The 16,337-nt window shown below is 52.4% G+C and overlaps 1 protein-coding gene across 33 annotated transcripts in view; it reads left to right on the top strand.

The window, feature by feature from the left end:
* The first annotated feature begins 11,118 nt into the window (after positions 1-11,118).
* ZNF644 (zinc finger protein 644) overlaps positions 11,119-16,337 on the top strand; it is an 81,100-nt gene continuing 75,881 nt past the window's right edge. For 5 of the 33 annotated variants that reach the window (XR_010589699.1, XM_065554239.1, XM_042840557.2 and 2 more), the window contains exon 1: positions 13,648-13,784. Coding sequence is in view for 2 of the 33 variants with exons in the window: in XM_024105876.3 (XP_023961644.1) it covers positions 11,406-11,467 (62 nt within the window). In the remaining 31 variants the exon portion in view is untranslated. The other 28 variants (XM_065554241.1, XM_065554235.1, XM_065554232.1 and 25 more) reach the window with 21 other exon arrangements.

Genomic DNA, 16,337 nt, shown 5'->3' with positions numbered 1-16,337 from the left:
GCCCATAGCTCTCCACCAGTGAAGGCCAAAATGTTGGATGAAATCTGCAACAACTACCAGACCCCGCCAAGTGTCACATATCTCATGTATTTTTTATGAGAAACTCGCTCAGACAACACCCTGTAGCCTACAGGAAGGTGCATTGAACTACATGCCAAGAGTCCATGCACTCTATTCCTAGCTCTTTTATTAACAGTTCTTAATATTTCTGTGTATTTATTAACCCTTCTTAAACAAGGCCTCACCTCCCCAACCTTCATGAAGACAATTATCATTTGCTCATTCTGCTGAGATATAGGACTGTCACTGTAAGCACCTCTAGGCATGAGAACCCAGATTTCTAATATGACAGGCCCACATCTCAATCATTTACTAGATTGCCTTTTGATGAACTAGTTCCAACTATATGCTTGTCTAACTCAGTGGTTCTCAAAGCCGGTCCACTTCTTGTTCAGGGAAAGCCCTTGGTGGGCCGGGCTGGTTTGTTTACCTGCCGCATCCGCAGGTTTGTCCGCTCGCAGCTCCCACTGGCTGCGGTTCGCCACTCCAGGCCAATGTGCTGGCCACCACTTCCCGCCGCCCCCATTGGCCTGGAGCGGCGAACTGGCCGAACCTCTAACAACAGGGTGGAACACACATTATAGGAATTATTTGAAGAAGATGGAGGGTAGTGTGTGTGATATGTTTCTTACTTGTGTGTGCAGCTAGTGGAAGAGCTGTTTTATGTAAGTATCCAGAACTGCCAGAACTTAGCAGGGGGCTGGATGCATTAGGCGACTGCAGACCTCCAGTTTGAATTCAGCCTAACTCAGTAGAGATTAAAAGTTGTCCCCATATGAAATGAGTTTGAGTCTCAGTTCCAGTGCCTATTTCACAAATCCCCCTCCCCCTAGCAGGTCAGGAGCTTGGTGGGCTACGGAGACTGAACTGTCTGTCCTCCTTTTAGAGGAAGTTCTGCGCAGAGCTGGGCTGAGGCAGGCTGGCAGAGCTATGCTTACCTGCTGCCACCCTGTAAATGAACACAGAGCTTAATTCACTGGGGCTACACAAGCAGTAAGTAAACAGGGCCGGCTCTAGGATTTTTGCCGCCCCAAGCAAAATCAATTTTGGCTGCCCCCCCGTTTTTTTCTTACCCCACCCCCAAGCCCCGCCTCAACTCCGCCCCTTCCTCAAATCCCCAGCCCTGCCTCCTCCCCCCAGGCTCTCAAGCCTAGGAGGGAGGGGGAGAAGTGGTGCGCGAATCAGCTGTTTCGCGCGCCGCGGCCACTCGGAGTCTCCCACTCCCTCCCAGGCTCTCAAGCCTAAGAGGGAGGGTGAGCAGCGGCGCGCGAATCGGCTGTTTCGCGCGCCGCGGCCGCTCGGGATCTCCCCCTCCCTCCCAGGTTTGAGAGCCTGGGAGGGAGGGGGAGCAGCGGCGCGCGAATCAGCTGTTTCGTGCGCCGCAGCCGCTCGGGATCTCCCCCTCCCTCCCAGGTTTGAGAGCCTGGGAGGGAGGGCGAGCAGCGGTGCGCGAGCGGCGGCAGCAGTGGAGGTGAGCTAGGGCGGCCGGGGCACATTTTTAGGGGCGGCATTCTGGCGCCAGCCATGCCGCCCCTAAAAATGTGCCGCCCCAAGCACCAGCTTGTTTTGCTGGTGTCTAGAGCCGGCCCTGTAAGTAAACACAGTATTTGCTGAAGCTGGAGTTTACTTATATGCAACTTAGCTCATTCAATAATTTGTCTACATTGTCATCCATGGACAGGCGTGCTGGAACTAGGGGTGCTGGGGGTGCAGCAACACCCCCTGGCTTAAAGTGGTTATCATCATATACAGAGTTTACAGTTTTGCTCAATGGCTTTCAGCAACCCCACGATACAAATTGTTCCAATACCACTGCCCATGGAGCTGTACAAAACTTGGCAGCTCTGACAAAGAGCTGGGGGACCATACTTCCCAAAAGGAAAATGAGACACAGTGCAGGGCTGGCCTGAGTGCCCTCTTCCTCCCTTGCCCTCCACCGAGGGGTTGGCCTCTTGCCAGACCTGCCCCACCCCATAAGCCTGTCACTGGTTGCTTGGACCCTGATTGCCCCCTGCGTGCTGGAACTCTCCCCCCTCTGCTTGCTCCCCACACGTTCCGCCGCACCCCACTTTTTTGACAAAAGTGGGCATCTGTCCCATTTGCTCTTGCCAAACGATGAAGTTGGCAAGAGTAAATAGGACAAATGCCCACTTTTGCCAATAAAAGTCAGGATGGCCGGGACAGAACTTACTAAACCCGTTCCTGCTTCTCCACGTGCGCACCAGGAATACTGCCAAGAATGACCTTGAGCAGACCACTGCAGACCATGTGGCTCTGGGAAGAAGGATAAAGGAGTTTGAGGCGAAAGTGGTGTTCTCGTCCATCCTCTCTGTGGAAGGAAAAGACCCAGGTAGAGACCGTTGAATCGTGGAAGTCAACGAATGGCTACACATTCGTTGTGGTGTTGGAGAGAAGGCTTTGGATTCTTTGACCATGGGATGGTGTTCCAAGAAGAAGGATTGCTAGGCAGAGATGGGCTCCACCTAATGAAGAGAGGGAAGAGCATCTTTGCAAGCAGGCTGGCTAACCTAGTGAGGAGGGCTTTAAACTAGGTTCACTGGGGGAAGGAGACCAAAGCCCTGAGGTAAGTGGGGAAGTGGGATACCAGGAGGAAGCATGAGCAGAGGGGGGAACTCCTGCCTCATACTGAGAAAGCAGAACAATCAGCGAGTTATCTTAAGTGTCTATACACAAATGCAAGAAGCCTGGGAAACAAGCAGGGAGAACTGGAAGTCCTGACATAGTCAAGGAATTATGATGTGATTGGAGTAACAGAGACTTGCTGGTATAACTCACATGACTGGAGTACTGTCATGGATGGATATAAACTGTTCAGGAAGGACAGGCAGGGCAGAAAAGGCGGGGGAGTTGCACTGTATGTAAGAGAGCAGTATGACTGCTCAGAGCTCCAGTATGAAACTGCAGAAAAATCTGAGAGTCTCTGGATTAAGTTTAGAAGTGTGAGCAACAAGGGTGATGTTGTGGTAGGAGTCTGCTATAGACCACCAGACCAGGGGGATGAGGTGGACGAGGCTTTCTTCAGGCAACTAACAGAAGTTACTAGATCACAGGCCCTGGTTCTCATGGGGGACTTCAATCACCCCGATATCTGCTGAGAGAGCAATACAGCAGTGCACAGACAATCCAGGAAATTTTTGGAAAGTATAGGGGACAATTTCCTGGTGCAAGTGCTGGAGGAACCAGCTAGGGGCAGAGCTATTCTTGACCTGCTGCTCACAAACAGGGAGGAATTAGTAGGGGAATTAATAGGGGAAGTAAAAGTGGATGGGAACCTGGGAGGCAGTGACCATGAGATGGTCGAGTTCAGGATCCTGACAAAAGGAAGAAAGGAGAGCAGCAGAATACGGACCCTGGACTTCAGAAAAGCAGACTTTGACTCCCTCAGGGAACTGATGGGCAGGATCCTCTGGGAGAATAACATGTGGGGGAAAGGAGTCCAGGAGAGCTGGCTGTATTTTAAAGAATCCTTATTGAGGTTGCAGGAACAAACCATCCCGATGTGTAGAAAGAATAGCAAATATAGGGTTACCATATTTCAACAATCAAAAAAGGACACGGGGTGCCACCTTAGCCCCGCCCCCTCCCACTTCCCACCCCCCTCAGAATCCCCCTACCCCCTACCTGTCCCCCCCACCCCCTATCTAAGTCTCCCTACTCCCTGTCCCCTGACTGCCCCAACCGCTCTCTACACCCACTTCTCCTCACAGACCCCCAGAACCCCCGACCAATCTAACCCCCCCCGTTCCCTGTCCCTTACCTGCCCCAACCGCTCTCTACACCCCCTTCTCCTGACAGCCCCCCCAGAACCCCGATCAATCTAACCCCCCCGTTCCCTGTCCCTTACCTGCCCTAACTGCTCTCTACACCCCCTTCTCCTGACAGCCCTCCCAGAACCCCCGACCAACCTACCCCCCCTGTTCCCTGTCCCTTACCTGCCCCAACTGCTCTCTACACCTCCTTCTCCCGACAGCCCCCCCAGAACCCCCGACCAATCTAACCCCCCCTGTTCCCTGTCCCTTACCTGCCCCAACTGCTCTCTACACCCCCTTCTCCTGACAGCCCCCCCAGAACCCCCGACCAATCTAACCCCCCCGTTCCCTGTCCCTTACCTGCCCCAACTGCTCTCTACACCCCCTTCTCCCGACAGCCCCCCCAGAACACCCGATCAATCTAACCCCCCGTTCCCTGTCCCTTACCTGCCCCAACTGCTCTCTACACCCCCTTCTCCTGACAGCCCTCCCAGAACCCCCGACCAATCTACCCCCCCTGTTCCCTGTCCCTTACCTGCCCCAACTGCTCTCTACACCTCCTTCTCCCGACAGCCCCCCCAGAACCCCCGACCAATCTAACCCCCCCTGTTCCCTGTCCCTTACCTGCCCCAACTGCTCTCTACACCCCCTTCTCCCGACAGCCCCCCCAGAACCCCCGATCAATCTAACCCCCCCGTTCCCTGTCCCTTACCTGCCCCAACTGCTCTCTACACCCCCTTCTCCCGACAGCCCCCCCAGAACCCCCGATCAATCTAACCCCCCCGTTCCCTGTCCCTTACCTGCCCCAACTGCTCTCTACACCCCCTTCTCCCGACAGCCCCCCAGAACCCCCGACCAATCTAACCCCCCCGTTCCCTGTCCCTTACCTGCCCCAACTGCTCTCTACACCCCCTTCTCCCGACAGCCCCCCCAGAACCCCCGATCAATCTAACCTCCCCGTTCCCTGTCCCTTACCTGCCCCAACTGCTCTCTACACCCCCTTCTCCCGACAGCCCCCCCAGAACCCCCAATCAATCTAACCCCCCCCGTTCCCTGTCCCTTACCTGCCCCAACTGCTCTCTACACCCCCTTCTCCCGACAGCCCCCCCAGAACCCCCGATCAATCTACCCCCCCTGTTCCCTGTCCCTTACCTGCCCCAACTGCTCTCTACACCCCCTTCTCCCGACAGCCCCCCCAGAACCCCCGATCAATCTAACCCCCCGTTCCCTGTCCCTTGCCTGCCCCCCCCCAGGCCGAGGGAGAGCTGCGGGCTCCACGTGCAGCCAAACAAATAAGGCGCTGCTCTGCGGGGGAGGAGGGAGCGGGGGAGGGGGAGGGACTCTGGCTGCTAGAGGCCCCAGTGGCTGCGAGCGGCTTTCAATCAGGCCCAGCCGTCCAATCAGCCGCACTGCACTCTGCATGAGGGGAAGGGGGAAATCCCGGACATTTCTACCTTATTAGAAATCCCCCCCCGGACGGCCATTTAAAGCTAAAAAAGCCGGACATGTCCGGGGAAACCTGGACGGATGGTAACCCTAAGCAAATATGGCAGGTGACCACGTTGGCTTAACAGTGAAATCCTTGCTGATCTTAAACACAAAAAGAAGCTTACAAGAAGTGGAAGCTTGGACAAATGACCAGGGAGGAGTATAAAAATATTGCTCAGGCATGCAGGAGTGAAATCAGGAAGGCCAAATCACAATTGGAGTTGCAGCTAGCAAGGAATGTTAAGAGTAACAGGAAGGGTTTCTACAGGTATGTTAGCAACAAGAAGAAGGTCAGGGAAAGTGTGGGCCCCTTACTGAATGAGGGAGGCAACCCAGTGAGAGAGGATGCGGAAAAAGCTACTGTACTCAATGCTTTTTTTGCCTCTGTCTTCATGAACAAGGTCAGCTCCCAGACTACTGCACTGAGCAGCACAGTATGGGGAGGAGGTGACCAGCCCTCTGTGGAGAGGGAAGTGGTTCAGGACTATTTAGAAAAGCTGGACGAGCACAAGTCCATGGGGCCAGACGCACTGCATGCAAGGGTGCTAAAGGAGTTGGCTGATGTGATTGCAGAGCCATTGGCCATTATCTTTGAAAACTCATGGCGATCAGGGGAGGTCCTGGAAGACTGGAAAAAGGCTAATGTAGTGCCCATCTTTAAAAAAGGGAAGAAGGAGCATGGGTGGCAGGTTTGTAGAAATTTTGGTGGTGCCCAGAACCTGCCCTCACCCAAACTCCGCCCTCCCAAAACTCCACCCCGCACCTGCCCAAGGCTCTGTGAGGGAGTTTGGGTGGGGGAGGAGGTCTGGGATGCAGGGTGCAGGCTCTGGGAGGGAGTTTGGGGATGGGAGGGGGTGTGGAGGGAGGGGGTGCAGGCTCTAGGAGGGAGTTTGGGGGACGGAGGTGGTGTAGGGGTGGGGCTGGATTTGGGGTGGGGCTGGGGATGAGAGGTTTGGGGTGTCGGAGGTGGCTCAGGGCTATAGCAGAGGGGTAGGGTGTGGGGTGAGGGCTATGGGGTGGGGCTGGGGATGAGGGGCTCATGATGCAGGAGGGGGCTCAGGGTTGGGGCAGACTGTTAGGGTGCGGGGGGATGAGGGCTCTGGCTGGGGCTGGGGATGAGGGTTTTGGGGTGTGGGAGGGGCTCAGGGCTAGAGCAGAGGGTAGGGATGTGGGGGGTGAGGGCTCTGTCTGGGGCTGGGGAGTTTGGGGTGTTGGAGAGGCTCAGGGCTGAGGCAGAGGGTTAGGTGTGGGGGCTCTGCCTGGGGCTGGAGATGAGGGTTGTGGTGTTGGAGGGGGCTCAGGGCTGGGGCAGAGGGTTGGGGTGTGCGGGGAGGATGAGGGCTCTGCCTGGGGCTGGAGATGAGGGGTTTGTGGTGTTGGAGGGGGCTCAGGGCTGGGGCAGAGGGTTGGGGTGTAGGGGATGAGGGGGATGAGGGCTCAGGCTGGGAATGGGAGGTTTGGGGTGTGGGAGGGGCTCAGGGCTGGGGCAGAGGGTTGGGGTGTAGGGGGATGAGGGCTCTGGCTGGGACTGGGGATAAGGTTTTTGGGGTGCTGGAGGGGCTCGGGCAGAGGGTTGAGGGTGCAGTGGGGGGTGAAAGCTCTGACTGGGGGTGTGGGCTCTTGGGTGGGGCAGGGCTGGGGATGAGTTTGGGGTGCAGGCAGGCTGCTCCAGGGCTCCCCCCAGCCCTTTCCCTGCCGGCAGTAGCAAGCTCTGGGGGATGAGCCCCCCTTTCCTGCCCGCCCAGTAGCACACTCACCCCCACTACTGTCACTGCATGTGCTCCTAGGGCCCCTCTCAGGTCCAGGAATCTCCCTCGTCTCATCTGTGGTGGGTGCGGGGGGGGGGGGGGGTGCTGCGTGCGCCTCCTCCCCTGCTGTTGCCCCTGACTGTAGCTTCACTGGGGGTGAGGGATGGGGCTGCCCCTTGCCTAACATGGGGCAGGAGCAGTGACTGTGGGCGGGGGGAGGGGTCCCCTGTGCTGCTGGAGGGTCCTGCCGGAAAAGGGAAGGGTTTGAGGGGGAAGGGCAGGCTCACAGTCTGCCCTGGCAGTTGAGATGGGAGGGGGGCACTAGGACCCTGTGGCACCAGTTGCTGCAGGGAGGCAAGGGAAGACGGAAGAGGCAGGGATGCTCTGCTCCCTCCGGGGCCCGGGGCAGCAAGGGGGGCTGGGGGACACTCAGGGGAGGCACGGGGGGGGGGAGGTGGCAGGTGGGGCCGGGCGGGAGACCTGGCCCCAAACATTGCTAGAGCTGGGCCCTTGGGCTCTGAATATTGCTGGTGCCCGAGCACCACATGGGTATATAACTTGCTGCCCATGAGAAGGAGGATTGGGGGAACTACAGGCCAGTCAGCCTCACCTCAGTCCCTGAAAGAATCATGGAGCAGGTCCTCAAGGAATCAATTTTGAAGCACTTTGAGGAGAGGAAAGTGATCAGGAACAGTCAGCATGGATTCACCAAGGGCAAGTCATGCCTGACTAACCTAATTGCCTTCTATGAGGAGATAATTGGCTCTGTGGATGAGGGGAAAGCAGTGGACGTGTTATTCCTTGACTTTAACAAAGCTTTTGATATAGTCTCCCACAGTATTCTTGCCAGTAAGTTAAAGAAGTATGGGCTGGATGAATGGACTATAAGGTGGATAGAAAGCTGACTAGGTCATCGGGCTCAACAGGTAGTGATCAATGGCTCCATGTCTAGTTGGCAGCTGGTATCAAGCGGAGTGCCCCAAGGGTCGGACCTGGGGCTGGTTTTATTCAATATCTTCATTAATGATCTGGAGGATGGCGTGGACTGCACCCTCAGCAAGTTTGCAGATGACACTAAACTGGGAGAAGTGGTAGATACGCTGGAGGGTAGGGATAGGCTACAGAGGAACCTAGACAAATTAGACGATTGGGCCAAAAGTAATCTGATGAGGTTCAACAAGGACAAGTGCAGAGTCCTGCACTTAGGACGGAAGAATCCCATGCACTGTTACAGACTAGGGACCGAGGGGCTAAGCAGCAGTTCTGCAGAAAAGGACCTAGGGGTTACGGTGGACGAGAAGCTGGATATGAGTCAACAGTGTGCCCTTGTTGCCAAGAAGGCTAATGGCATTTTGGACTGTATAAGTAGGAGCATTGCCAGCAGATTGAGGGACATGATCACATGAGGAGAGGCTGAGGGAACTGGGATTATTTAGTCTGCAGAAGAGAAGAATGGGGGGAGATTTGATAGCTGCTTTCAACTACCTAAAAGGGGGTTCCAAAGAGGATGGATCTAGATTGTTCTCAGTGGGAGCAGATGACAGAACAAGGAGTAATGGTCTCAAGTTGCAGTGGGGGGAGGTTTAGGTTGGGTATTAGGAAAAACTTTTTCACTAGGAGGGTGGTGAAGCACTGTAATGGGTTACCAACGGAGGAGGTGGAATCTCCTTCCTTAGAGGTTTTTAAGGCCCGGCTTGACAAAGCCCTGGCTGGGATGATTTAGTTGGGGGTTGGTTCTGCTTTGAGCAGGGGGTTGGACTAGATGACCTCCTGAGGTCCCTTCCAACCCGATATTCTATTATTCTATCCTGGCCAAAGCGGGACATTCGATCACCCTAGAAAGAGCCAAAATGAAGGACACAAAAAATCACTCAAGCAGTAAACAAACTGCCATGTGGGTAACTCTCGTTCCAACCTCACTGTCTCAACCTATATGGCTGATATAAATAGTTTTCACTTGTATAAGTGAGAGGATGCCATGGGATGATGGAGTGAAGGTAACTCCGGCTCCCAAGGGATGCTAGCCCTACATAGGAAGTACTCTTGAAAGGGCTGCCCAGGCTGTGGGGTAGGGTTGCCAACCCTCCAGGAATTAAAGACTAATCTTTAATTAAAGATAATGCCATGTGATGAAACCTCCAGGAATTTGTCCAACCAAAGTTGGTCACTCTACTGTGGGGTTGCCCCCTCCCCCACCGCAAGCCTGAGGCATTGTGGAATTTAAACACCCCTCCCCACACACACACACACATACAGCCCCCTTAGTCTGGCTGGAGTTCCTCCCCTTCCCCCAAATATAGAAGTCAAACTATGCCCAGGGTGAACTCTGCCTCAAGTCCTATCCTATGGGCTGCAACTCTCCAGACCTGGCCCATGCTTCTCTCTTGCTGTGTGTAGGGCTAGGGCAGCTTTATTTTAATAGGGCAGGGGGAACACGCAGGGGTTTTGGAACAATGTTTTTTTGGGGGGAGTGGGTGGGGGGAGGTTCTGAAAGTCATTGAAGCAAACTGTAAACCCTGTATCTAATGGAATCCACTGCAAGCCAGGGGATACTGCAGCAGCAGCACCACGGGCACTGACTTTTGGTTTTGGTGGTGGGTGCTCCTCTCTGACTGCTCCTATCTGTGCGAGCAGTGGGTGGGCCTCTTCCCCCCCACTGAGGCGGGGCCTTGGAGCGGAGCAGGGCAGGGACCACAGGGCTTACAAAAGATTAATTCGGCCCTGCAGGTGCCTCTTCAACCTTCGACCATTGCCAGTGCATGATGCAAGCGACTGAACGTGTGACGCATGCTGGCGAGATTTGCTGTTTGTCACGCCATCAATGACGGATTACAGTGTTTTTAAACTATAAACTCTGTTGCTAAGGATGCTTCTTCCTTGGGTGAATTAAGGACACCTGTTTTTTTTTTTTTTTTTAAGGAAACAAATAAATTTCTGTCACCCCACATGGAGTATCGGCTGGCCTTGAACCTGGACCTTCAGCAGATGTCTACTACTTGAGCTAAAGGAGTAATTGATCCTCTATGTGGACCAGCCACTAAAGGGAGCTGTGGCGGAGGGTTCTGCCAGAGGACTGCAACTATTTTTATAGTGGGGATGCTGACAGCTATCGAAAACCTGCATGTGATGGAAGCCATGCATTCTAAGCCGGTGGGTGCTACCGCACCCCAAGTTCCAGAGTCCTGATCAGGATGCCTGGGTTCTATCCTGGCTCTGGGAGCAGACAGAGGCTGAGTGGTTACAGACAGGGGAGCTGACTCCGTAGAGCTGAAAGGCCACGTAACACAGTGGTAAGACTTGGGGCTGCCCTGCTAGAATCTCAGATTCTGTTCCTAGCTGGGCTCTGGTGCAACCACTCAGTTCACTTCGGTGTGGAATGACACGGAGCTGCCTTTTAGGGTAAGGTACGAGGTCTTACTCCACAACAGCTGTTCTGACATGCAGAGAAATATAAACAGCAGCTGTTACAGGAGAGACCACAACTCATTCTCCTAGCTCCCAGCTCAAGGCACTTTCCCCAGGGCAAGATCTTGCTCTGCCTTGTGGTTCATTGGCTGACCTGGCTGTGTGACAGGTGAAATATCCAGAGTCAGTTGACATGCAGGACAACCTACAAAGTCTTGAGCGATGTGCCTTGGTTCCCTACCAGTGAAGTGTAGCTACTAACCCCCCCCCCCCGCCACCACCCCCCTTGTCTGTTTAGGCCCCAATCCTGCAACTGGTTCTGCATTTTGACTTCAGGGAGGATCTACATAGACACAGGGCTCTGCCCCCTCAGAGTCAGTAGGACTGGGACCTCCAGAAGAGGGACTGTCTCTTATGAGGTGCGTGTACAGTGCCTAGGGGCCCTGAGTGCAGCACCCCTAGTTCCAGCACCTATAGGCACATGTTGCGCTCAACCACCCACTTCGAGTAGGGGCACGTGTGTGCGTTCCACTGACACCTCAGGCAACCAGGGGCGCCTTTCGCTTGCTGCCTCGGGGAGGCTGGGGCTCTACGCTGTGCTGAAGCGGGAAAGTTAAACGCATGCGTGTTTTTTCACCGAAGGAGGGGAGGGAGCAATGTGTGTTGCTGTGGGGGGAAGTTGCGCGGTGACGTCATGACGCTGAGCGTGGGACGTAACCGCGGTGTGACGCACACCCTGGCGAGCCCGTGAGTTTCCCGTTATGGATTTTTTTTTCCGGCGCTGACAGTGGGGGAGGGGAAGGTGGTTCTCTGCGGGAGGGGGCGCGCGGGAAAAGGGCGGAACTCGCGGGCAGGGGGGGGACACCCGAGGGGGGGCGAGCCGGCTGCCCTAGCGGCTCGGGGGCGTCCCCTCCATCCTGCCGCATCAGGGAACATGGCCGCCGCCGTCGCCGAGCTGGTGCGGCAAAGGGACTCGGCCCCGGCCGCCCTCGCAGGGTAGGTGGTGGGGAGGGAGGCGAAGCGGGGGAGGCGGCGCTGCGGCGGGGCTCAGCGGGCTTCCCCGGAGCCCCGCGCGGGCAAGTGGCGGCTTCCCCGCTGCCCTGGCCCGGCCGGACACAAAGGGCTGCGCTGAGGAGGGTTTTGTTCGGTCACATGAAGCAGCACAGCCAGTGAGCGAGGAGCTGGGAGGGGGAGCGGGGCCGCCGCCATTGCCAGGCGCTGAGGAGCTGGGGGAGCCCGGCGTCGCCTCAGGGGCGCGGGATTGCCGGCCGGGCGGCAGAGCCGAGAGGAAGCTGGGGCGCGGGGAGGAGAGGTAAAGCCCCGATACGGCGGTGCCAGGGCCCCCGCCGGCTGTGCTGCCCGCTGGGGCGCCCAGAGGGAGACTGGGATAGGAGGATGCAGAAGCTGCAGGGCAGCCGGGGTCACCCCGGTGATGTCTGGCAGCCCGATGTCCCTGGGTGTGGAAATGAGCGTGGTGGGTTCTGCCAACTTTGGTGCCACCTCTAGGCACAGCAGTGTAGTGGGGCTTGCCACACACGGTGGCAGAATGTGGCGTCCCCACCTGGGTGTGGTGCTAAGTCTGTTCCAACATTTGTCCCGTTTGCATGACGCCGGGAGGTCAGCAAAACGTATGTCATTGTTACTGAAGCTGGCAACTCTGTGGCCTATTGTGGAGTCTGAGACGCCTGTGCTATGAATATGGTGGCATCATCACTGTCTTCTGGGCACATGCTTCACAATATGCAGATGACTTACAATAGCTAAAAAAAAGTCAGTAGTTCAGGTGTTAAAATTGTATCTGTGGGCTCAGATTCTTTTTGAAGTTGAAGCCCCTTTGCCATTGTGCCACTTGTTCAAAATCTCAAAATAAGTTTTCCTTCTTTCAATGCCTTATATGTATTTTAGGCCTGTTGAAAAGGCATGCATTGTGGCTCTGTGGACTGTAAGCTGATAAGACATGCCATTAATAAAAATGTGCCCAAATAGGTTCCCATTGGCGTTGCACAAAAATAACACTTTAAGCAAAATCTCACTTGCAATATTGAAAAGTGATATTCTGATTTTCTAGCAGTTAATTTAATTATGAAGGCTGTGTCATGGAATTTAGTAGTTAGAAGCATATTAGAAACCATATGCACCCAACCAAGGCAACCATTTTATCTTGAGTAGCTTAATGAGGACCTAAACCACGAGAGCAACTCTTGAATAGTTGTGTTTCTCAAACTCCATGATGGGATTATAGCTGTATGTAGCTTTATATCAGGAATTCTTCATAATATTTTTTCCATTAAAAGTAGGTTCTAAATTACTTGTTTGGTTCAAAATGTGAAATAATTTTAAACAGAAGAATCTTACTACACTAAGATGAGTAAGATGCTTCAAGACTTCCACAATTTAATTTAACCCTTCTGCATAAAATTCTTCACTACCAGGATTACATGATGCAGCTGATTTTGAAGACTGCAGGAGTGGAGTGATTAGACAGAGAAAATAAATCTTGAAAAGCTGCTAACGGATCACTTAGATGCAGAGAGAATGCAGCAATTCCCTTACTGGAGAAGAGTTTAAGCAGAGTGCATGGAGGAGCAGTGCAGTGTGACAATCCTATTACACTGACTTATAATCAGAGCTGTTGTTGCAAACCTGTCAATAAGATAGCAAAGTGATGTGGTATAGAAATATTCATGAATTATAACCAGAATTTGCAGTCAGCTTCAGAATATTAATTTATGTATTACTTCCACAGCCATCCCAGTAAAGCTTTTAAAACTGGATGTTTGTCTTGCGTCAAAAAGTGACATTCTGTTTCTCAAATAAACACGTATGAGAGAAGGGATGCAAAAATAAATTGGTCACTAATCTCACTAAATTTTTTTGTGTGTAATGGAAATAACTAAAGGAAAGGCAGAATACTGTGTCTGTGTACTCCTTGTATGACTTTCATACATTTTAATATAAAAACTCTGTGTTTCAGTGCTTTTCCTCTGATTTCAGTGCAACACCTTCCCCCTCCTACTTTCTGAATTTTCTCCAGAATATGCAATATCTATAAATCTTTAGATTCTGTAGTGCTAGATGCTAGCTACAAAACCATACAAAGTACTTATAAAGTTTTTGAGTTAGAAATGTTTTCTTGCAGTGTTATCTTGAAATCTGTCTCTGCTGTTTCCATTTAGCTGACCTGGGTAGTCAGAAGAGAATATGATGAGGACTTTGAGCATCCTACATGTCTTCTCTAGCAATGCAACACTTGACTGGAACATGTGTCAGAGTGCTAGCGTCAGCAGTTGAATAAACAGTATAATGAACAATGGTAGTAATATTTTCCATTTTGAAATAACTGCATTTTGAATTTATTTATGGATATTTCTTGAATTTAAGGGATGACTGCATTTTATCATCAAGAAGATTTGTGCGTATAGCTGTATGTATAAACTGAACGTACTAATGCACATGCATTTTTGCTTCAAGTTCCTCAAAATCACCCCTAGAAAACACACACTTTGGAAAAAATGCTAAGTGATGGACAGTATTAATTATACAGTTACTGACCTGTAGGTTTTTAATTTTGAGCACTGACAGGTTTACTTATAGACTTGAAAAGCTGTTTGAGTTTAAAATTGTGGGGGGGAAGTATCCTTGGAGGAGTGCCTTTTCCCCATTTAAAAAAAAATAAAATAAGGCGGGATGCGGAGAGAGAAAAAGCATCCTTTTTCATGCGCTTCTTTGCCCGAACATGCTGTTCCCCTTAAAATTCAAAACTTCTGAATGTTTGCTGTTCCATTTGTGTGTGTACTACTTACATCAGTACTTTCACACTTGTATTATTCAGAGGCCATAGAAATATGCCTCCTGTCTTTGCTCTGCACTGCCATATTAAGTATAGTTTCCTTCACTTCTTTAAAATTCCATGAATTAGACCATAGATACAGCAATACTTTCTGTGCAGGATTCAGTTAGGTTCTGAGATGACAGCTGCCTGCCAGTAGCGGACTTAAAATTAGTTTTCATGGACTACAGCCCACTTCTTCGGATGCATCTGAAGAAGTGGGCTGTAGTCCACGAAAGCTTATGCTCTAATAAATTTGTTAGTCTCTAAGGTGCCACAAGTACTCCTGTTCTTTTTGCGGATACAGACTAACATGGCTGCTACTCTGAAACTTAAAATTAGTGGGGCCCTATGCACAGCTTCATTTTCGGGAGCTCCCCCTTGGGACCCAGCCAAGAAAAAGAACATTCTCTCTTTCCTCCCCCCCCCTGTTTTTCATTCTTTTTTTCTTCCTCCTCCTATATTATAAGTAATGGGAAGTAAATGAAAATAAAATGAGGTACCTTGATTGGGGTGGGGTTTGGGGTGCAGGAGGGGCTGCAGGGGGCAGGCTCTGGGAGGAAGTTTGGGTGCTGGGGGTGGGTTCTGGGCTGGGGCAGTGGTTTGGGGTATGGGAAGAGGGGGAAGGAGTGCGGGCTCTGGGAGGGAGTTTGGGTGCTGGGTGCGGGCTCAGGGCTGGGGCAGGGGTTTAGGGTGTGGGAGGGGGGCAGCGCTTACCTAGGGTGGCATGAACCCCAAAGTGACCAGCACACACACACCCCTCTGGCAGCGGCTCCTAGGCGGGGGAGGCAAGGGGGTCTCTGTGTGGTGCTGCCCACAGGCGCCACCCCCACAGCTCCCATTGGCCACAGTTCCTGGACAATGGGAGCTGCGTGTGGAGAGAGACACCCTCCCCCCCCCCCCCCCCCCCGGGGCCACAGGGACATTACGGCTGCTTCCGGGAGCAAAATGGCGTGGAGGGAGGGAGGCGGAGCGGACAGAGAGCCTGTCCTTAGCCCTGCTGCTAGCACTTCTCTGCACGCCCCTTGGGGGGAGGGGGCAGTGGATCGCCGTGCACTGCCTGGGGAGGGGGCAGCGTGGAGCTGCCTCCCTCCTCCCGAGCAAGGGCACGCAGAGTTGTGCCAGCAGCCGGCCGCTTCTGGGAGTGGCATGGGGCCACCGGCCACAGCATGCAGGCAGCCTGCCTGAACCCTGCTGCGCCACCGGCTGGGACTCGGGCTGGTTGTCAGATATTTGTCCTTCATTTTGGGGGGGCCCCCCATTACTGGGGGCCCTGTGCCACTGCATGGTTTGTTTCATGGTAAATGTGCTCCTGCTGATCACTGATCAGTGACTTTGGATAGACTTTAATATAAGATTTCCAGATCGTTGACATGAGTATGTATTCTTTAGAAAGAGTAATGTTCCTTGTTATTCCGTTTGTAACAGTCATCCTAGATCTGGGTATGAGTTGTGTTTTGCTCAGAATTGGACAATACTCAAATTTAAATAGTTGGTCTTTGAATAAGAGAAATCCACTTATTTTGATTCCTTGATTTGTATTATTTGAAGTGTAAGATAAATGAGTAGTTGTGTGCGCTTTGCCTGTTTAGCAGTATACAGCAGCTATTGTGATGAATAAGCACAGTTTATTATTGCTACTTAGGTTCAAGGGGGAAGAAACTGGCTTAACAGTGAGTATGCATTTTTGTTTTCATCTACCCCCAATGTTAACTAGTTTATTTAATGTTTCTAGTGAACTGGATAATATTTAAAACTCCCTTTCAAACTAGCATAAGCATGATGCTAATATTTATGGAATGGGAGTTAGTACTGTAGAAATGACTAAATTCACCAGCTCCATCTGTAAATAATTAGAATTCTAAGAATTATTTATACTTTTTGATTTTGAGCAGTTTTAGCAGTTACTCATGTGTAATTGACCAGATGAATGATGATACAATGTTTAGTCTTTCAGCATTTCTTGAAATTCATAGGAGGACAAGGCAATGTTAATATTAGGATTAAATCAGTATGAAGTTCAGATTGGTTGGAAAA

This window comes from Chrysemys picta, chromosome 8, assembly GCF_011386835.1.
Source record: "Chrysemys picta bellii isolate R12L10 chromosome 8, ASM1138683v2, whole genome shotgun sequence".
NCBI classification, from domain to species: Eukaryota; Metazoa; Chordata; order Testudines; family Emydidae; genus Chrysemys; species Chrysemys picta.
This window is presented reverse-complemented; position numbering and strand designations above follow the sequence as displayed.